Below are 5,865 nucleotides of genomic sequence, written 5' to 3' on the forward strand. Positions count from 1 at the left end.
TGAACCTGACTCGTTTTCTGAGGACAATCAAAGAGGCAACCATGCATTAAAAACAGTTGAACGCAGAAAGTATAACCAGAATAAGGCTGCTAGAAATAGTAGCAGTTATACCAATTGGCGTTCAGTGGGGCCCACAGATCGCAATGGTGTTGATGCATGCTTTTGTCATACGAAGTGGAACGCGTGCAACGATCGGCTAGAGCATGAGACAGCGAGCGCGGTGAACAAGGAACTCAGGAAATATGGCGGAGAATGACTGGGATTTGCAGACAGTTGCTCAGTTGGAGCCGTCGAGTTTACAGGATTGAGAGAATAATAAATGAAAGAACAAAACAGATAGGAGCTTACGTACTTGCTGCGAGACCACTGTCGCAGGCTTAAGTGCATGTGTAACAGTGATCTGAGTATTCGCCACAAATGTCGGATCTCAGGTCATCCATACGATATTCATTCGATGATGAAGTAGAGATGGATGTTCCAACAAGGATGACCTAATTTTGCACGTTGCCATCACGGTTTTGTAGAATCTGGTGAAGGCGACAATGCAATGCCGGAACCCAGGGCTCTAGTCAAAATAAATCTCTGACATTTCTATCCAGATTCCGAGGACTACAGGTGAGCGCCGAGCTAGACCTGCAGTGGGGACGCAGTCCGTATTCCGCAAGTCTGGTCAATCTGTGCACGAGGTATGCCTTTCAATCATTCAAACGCAAACCTTTTCGCACCCCTTTTTACAAGGTGCTTGCTGTACTGTTGTCTCGTCACTGTTTTTCTTCCTGCTTACATCTCTCACTTCGTTGATCTAAAAGTAGTGAAGTGGAATGCACCAGAGCCATAGTAGAGAACGGGAGTTAAAGCAGATAGTAGGGGAGCCTTAGTAAGAAAATCACGGGAGCTTCATCTGCTTACAAGGATAGTGGTCCCGTGTTGTTTTGTTTCAAGACGGAATGTGACTGCTCGGGTGGAGGCGAATTGTGGGCGTCGCCGAGCTCCTAGATGATCGATGAACTGTTTGATGCCGTAGAACGGCTCCTGCTCCTGTGGGTTTGAGTTCGAAGTCTGTCACCAGCACAGGTTGGTGTGACGATCTTGGTTCAAGTGAATGTGTGATGAATCGTTGGGATGAGCGGCGAATCTGTGTTGTCGGTAGGATGTCTTACTTGTTGGTTGGATGCACTGAACGTCGCTCGCTAGAATTCGTGTCTCACCGTCGAGAGGATGAAGGTTACAGTGGTGTCGCCTGTTGGTTAGCGCAACCACAGCCTCTCGAACACGATAGTTTCGACTAGCATAAAACGTACAGGTGATGGCTGATCCAGAAGCTAAGGAAATACCGTGTTGGAGACGTATGAGTACGAAAAAAACACTCCTTTCTTGCAACGAGTAACTGCTGTAGGTGCCCAATTTTCATGAGCTCTACCTGGCCGAGTATATGTGCTCATTTACATCTTCAAAGGATTAGAAATCAAGTAGCCGTCGCAGATTTCGGATCAAACTTCTCTCTAGTTCTTAAGCTTAGGTATCAATCGGGTTTCTATTCAGGTATTGTCCATCTTTTGTTCCGTCCCGTTGCATGGGGAAATATTATTTGTGTTAGCCTCCATTCGAAAAGAGGCCTCTACGTTAAGCTGAATCAGTGGAGTCCATCCCTTTGCTGGCACCTTCCGTGTTCATCTCATCTAGGAACTCGTTGCTAAAGTTTGACAAATGGGATTGTAGTTGACAAAAACGTCGAAGAAATTATCGCACAGCCACGATTGCAAATCCATCATGCACTATGGCTTTGGTGACACAGCATACGTTCTGCACACGCCGCTGGGTCAAAAGCAATCCCGTGTTGTTGAGAAACAGTGGCGATGGCAGACGTCCTTCCAGTGAAAAAACACTTTCGTTGGGGTGTCGTTTTCCCGAACCTGTCCATTTTTGGTTGCTTCCCCTCATTTGATACACTGCAACTGTTGTCAAGGAGTCTCCTCTTCCGTTCCAATGAATAGTCAACCACAACCTACATCGTTTGTGACATTGACGCAATCAGGGCACTGAGGTCCATAGAAACGGAGAGGGTCGAACTTGAGCCTGTGTTACGTGGGTCGGGGCCTAGGAATGCATCCACTAGGGGAAAGATACTTGGCCCGAAGTGAGGATTGTCTCTTGAGGTTTTTTTCGTAGGGGCCACTTTTTTTCATTTTATTTCTCTTTAAATCCTTATCCAAAAGTGTTATATTGGAACTCAACCGCACCTTGCCTTCCCACAGGGGTTCACTGCATTGGGCAACGTCTATTACCCTCGGAATGGATAGATTTTAATAGAAAGAGCAACTGTTCTGTGGACCCAAGGCATAGTATGTTTTGCAATTAAAACCTGTACAGATTCTCCAAAACCAGCCGATTGCGAGAAAGTGCTATTTGTGTCCCATTTGCCTCTAGAATAGCCGTACATAATGATTTTTGCCGTTTTCAGCTGGAGTTGTGCTATATTGCAGGGATTGGGGAGATGCGTGTAGCTAGAGTAATGCGTATTTCAGAGCCTGATTCTCGCCACTGACAGGTTCGAACGGATATTTTGACATCCTTTCTACTGAGGGGCACTCGTGGCAATGGAGACACAATAGTCAGACCGGTGAGTAAAAAAATTGGGAATCGGGAATTCATTTACAGATCCAGCATATTCGAAATTATAATTGAAACTATGGGGTATGCACCGCAATGGAACACTGTGGCCACCAAGGGAAATCACCGCGCTTCAACGAAATCGAGACTTGCTGTAGGGCGGAGGGCATACGTCGCAATCGGCGCCGTCTTGGTTTTCCTTTTGTACACATGGATTGGATATGATGAGATGCGACTGGGACCTCGAACTTCATCGAGGTTCAAGCAGACTCTGAGATCAGGGGGTATTGCCGGGCAAGAATGCGAACAAAGTGCTGAACCAAGTCAGGAAGGAATTAGATCTTTAGGGTCATACGCCACGAACGCTTTAGAGAGTTGTGAATCGGCTGGACCAGATCTTCCCGTAGGGTACAACTTCGAAGCTACCAAACTCACCCCGGAGGAATGCGAAGGCCGGCACGTTTACATGTACGACCCGCCAACCGAGTTCACCGTTGATATCATCAAAAACTGCCAGAACTGGTCAACGTGGTGGACGATGTGCGAAGACGCGCAGAACGGCGGATTTGGGGTGCGATTGAGACTGCGAAAGTCCGACCCCCTGTCGAGTATCACCCAACCCCCCGATTCTTGGTATCGAACTGAGCAGTTCACCCTAGACATGTCCTGGCACAGCCGAATGAAGACCTACCCCTGCCTGACTGACGACCCAAACGAGGCTTCCATTTTCTACGTCCCCTTCTATCACAGCCCCGATTTGACTCGAAACTTGAAGAATCCCAACATGACGGAAACAGATTACTTGACTACACGATTCGTCAAGTGGTTGGGCAAACAGGCGCCATATCAGCGCTATGGCGGCAGGCGCCACTTCATCGTCATGGGCCGCATCTTCTGGGACCACAATCGGCTTTTCAATTCCACGCACGGTTGGGGAAGCTCTCTCTTCTCGCAGCCGGAGCTGAAAAATGTCTTCAAGGTCATGATCGAGCGAAGCGAATGGGCGGCAGACACAATCGCCATCCCATACCCTACGAACTTCCATCCCACATCTGAGGCCGCGTTGCAAGCCTGGGAGGCTAAGATCCGAGTCGCGAAACGCACTAAGCTGATCTCTTTCGCTGCATCCGACCGAAGTCGAAACATGACGGGCATGGTGCGTGGTGAGCTCTTCGACCAGTGTTCCAAATCTAAAACCTGTAATCACGTCATTTGCTCCACGGAGCTCTGTGTATTCCGGCCCCAGACAATTTATAAGATCTCCCTCGAATCCGTCTTCTGTCTAGAACCTGGAGGCGACAGCCCCACACGCAAAGGCATCTTCGATTCTCTCATCACGGGATGCATTCCAGTCCTCTTCAACACGAATCAAGCTGTGAAGATGTACTTGTGGCATCTACCAGGCAATGGCAGCGACTATTCCATCCTGATAGACGAAAATAAGGTTGTGAACGACCACTACGATGTGATGCAGCACCTGGAGCGCATTCCGAAGGAGGAGATCGCCCGGATACAGGAAAATATATTCGCCATGTTTCCGCGGCTCTTGTACAGAAACACAAAACTGACGGGCGAGTACAAAACCAAGGATGCGTTCGACATCACAATCGACAAGCTTCTCCAAAAGCTCCCCGCTGAGGACAAGACCTCAGGCAATCACACCACCATCGGTTCGTCACTATCCCATTGATTCTAACCAAGAGCAAGTAGAATCCAAAACTAGTTCTCAGTAAGTGCCCCAGTAACAGCCCAACAAGATGCCCCATAATTGTTTTTGCTGTACCCAGAGCTGCGTTGTTGGTACATGCTACTCTCAAGCACTCAATCTACTAGAAAGCACAGCAGTTCTGGTTAGTCGATCATCGTACCGGGAGTGAACCTCTGCAGCTTCTTTCCATATGAAATTAGGCAGCGTTGAAGTGTTTCATGCGCATTCACCAGCATTGCTTTGTTCGATCTGAGCCTCGTCGTGTGTCGGTGACTTGTCGGTAACAATCATGGTGAGGATTTCATGTTGTGTTTTAGAGAGTTGTGGGGATACTCATCAGTTGTGTGCTGATTTCTAGACACTGCATCGTCATGTGCAGCTCCCTTCAATGGGACATCTTGACCTCGCAGTGTAGGTTTATCAATGGGCCCCCATCAATACATCTAATGTAGGAAACAATATTCTGCAGCGTTTTGGACACACACACCTTGGAAGAAAGGAAAGGTCACGGATGGTTGTTGATCGTGATCACAACTGGAGAGATGAAGCTAATTGTGTCGGTGAGGCTTTGCTTGTGGAACTAGGATACCGCTCTTCTACATGCTACTTTTGACGGTGTCTGAGGGTAATACTACATCTCTGTCATGATTTATAGTACCTCATGTAGAAACATGAAATATCATTACGATATTTTTTCAGTTGTTTTTTCATATCACCAACATATTTGATCTTTTTGATGGCGCATCCCTAAATTGTTGGAAATCTATTAAAAAATATTTCAGTTATTTTGTAGGCACCGTCTACAAATCTCATAAATATCTTTTAAATCTTAATTAAAACCTAGCATACCTTATATTACTATATGACCTTAAAAAAGTGTTTGGTATTTTTATGTGATAGTTGCCACTTGACACAAGTGCAGGATGGTCCCTTCGGTGGTCCTGCGGACTGGTCAACGGGCAAGGCCAAGCGGTAGTGGCTCTTGCAAAGTATTGTCCTCGGAAGAAAATTTGAAACTGGCGGAAAAGTGTACTAGCATTTTTTTTTTGCCAACTTGCATCGTACCACACCGCACATTCTGTTGCTATTCTCCAGTGTGGTGCAGTGACTTTCACTGCACCACATATTCCTTTTTCAAACCTACATTACAAGTCTTGTTGCACACAGACATTACAAGCCTTGTTGTGTACAGAAATCAAACCATGTAAACCGAGTAAAGGCTATGGTGTTTATTTTTTTTAGAATTATCATTTTGTTGAGGTAATGACCAATTTGTTGAGGGGTCAACCTTGTGATGCTCCTCATCCTTCTAAGTCTTTTCATGTTTCTTCTATTTGGACTAGCATTGCTTGCTTTGCCTCTTGTTTGATTGTCATATTTGGAGCTTGTAGTTTCTTTATTCTAGTTAAAAAGCTTCCTCTTTGCATGTGTTTGAGCCTCCATAGAATCACTGTCTTATTGAAGAGTGATAATCCAAACTAAAACCTTCTAACTCCTCAGTTGTTTTTCTTTTAGCCAAACCTTAATTAAAAATTTCCTTGTAATCG

At 46.1% G+C, this 5,865-nt stretch overlaps 1 protein-coding gene across 9 annotated transcripts; it reads left to right on the plus strand.

The window, feature by feature from the left end:
- The first annotated feature begins 542 nt into the window (after window positions 1-542).
- LOC112295475 (putative xyloglucan galactosyltransferase GT15) lies at window positions 543-5,651 on the plus strand. 9 transcript variants are annotated; one of them, XM_090244279.1, is made up of 4 exons: window positions 555-686; window positions 831-1,074; window positions 2,484-4,280; window positions 4,788-5,039. In XM_090244279.1, exons 3-4 carry the CDS (start codon window positions 2,690-2,692, stop codon window positions 4,838-4,840), a joined length of 1,644 nt encoding a protein of 547 aa, XP_090100405.1. In that variant the 5' UTR covers window positions 555-686; window positions 831-1,074; window positions 2,484-2,689; the 3' UTR covers window positions 4,841-5,039. The 9 variants fall into 9 exon arrangements, 7 of the variants coding, with proteins under 7 accessions (XP_090100406.1, XP_090100405.1, XP_090100404.1 ...); XR_016498234.1 differs by lacking the exon at window positions 555-686 and adding an exon at window positions 5,241-5,651 and having other exon boundaries at window positions 720-1,074; window positions 4,788-4,943; XR_016498235.1 differs by lacking the exon at window positions 555-686 and adding an exon at window positions 5,241-5,562 and having other exon boundaries at window positions 721-1,074; window positions 4,698-4,943.
- Window positions 5,652-5,865: the final 214 nt, after the last annotated feature.

This window comes from Physcomitrium patens, chromosome 18, assembly GCF_059467195.1.
Source record: "Physcomitrium patens ecotype Gransden chromosome 18, ASM5946719v1, whole genome shotgun sequence".
In the NCBI taxonomy this organism is placed as follows: domain Eukaryota; kingdom Viridiplantae; phylum Streptophyta; class Bryopsida; order Funariales; family Funariaceae; genus Physcomitrium; species Physcomitrium patens.

Excerpts from the sequence above, each read along its gene's own strand:
- LOC112295475 (XM_090244280.1), top strand. The coding sequence starts at position 2,690 with ATGGGGTATGCACCGCAATGGAACACTGTGGCCACCAAGGGAAATCAC. Across the intron at positions 4,281-4,787 it reads AGGCAATCACACCACCATCG|CGTTTTGGACACACACACCT; the intron begins GTTCGTCACTAT and ends AATATTCTGCAG.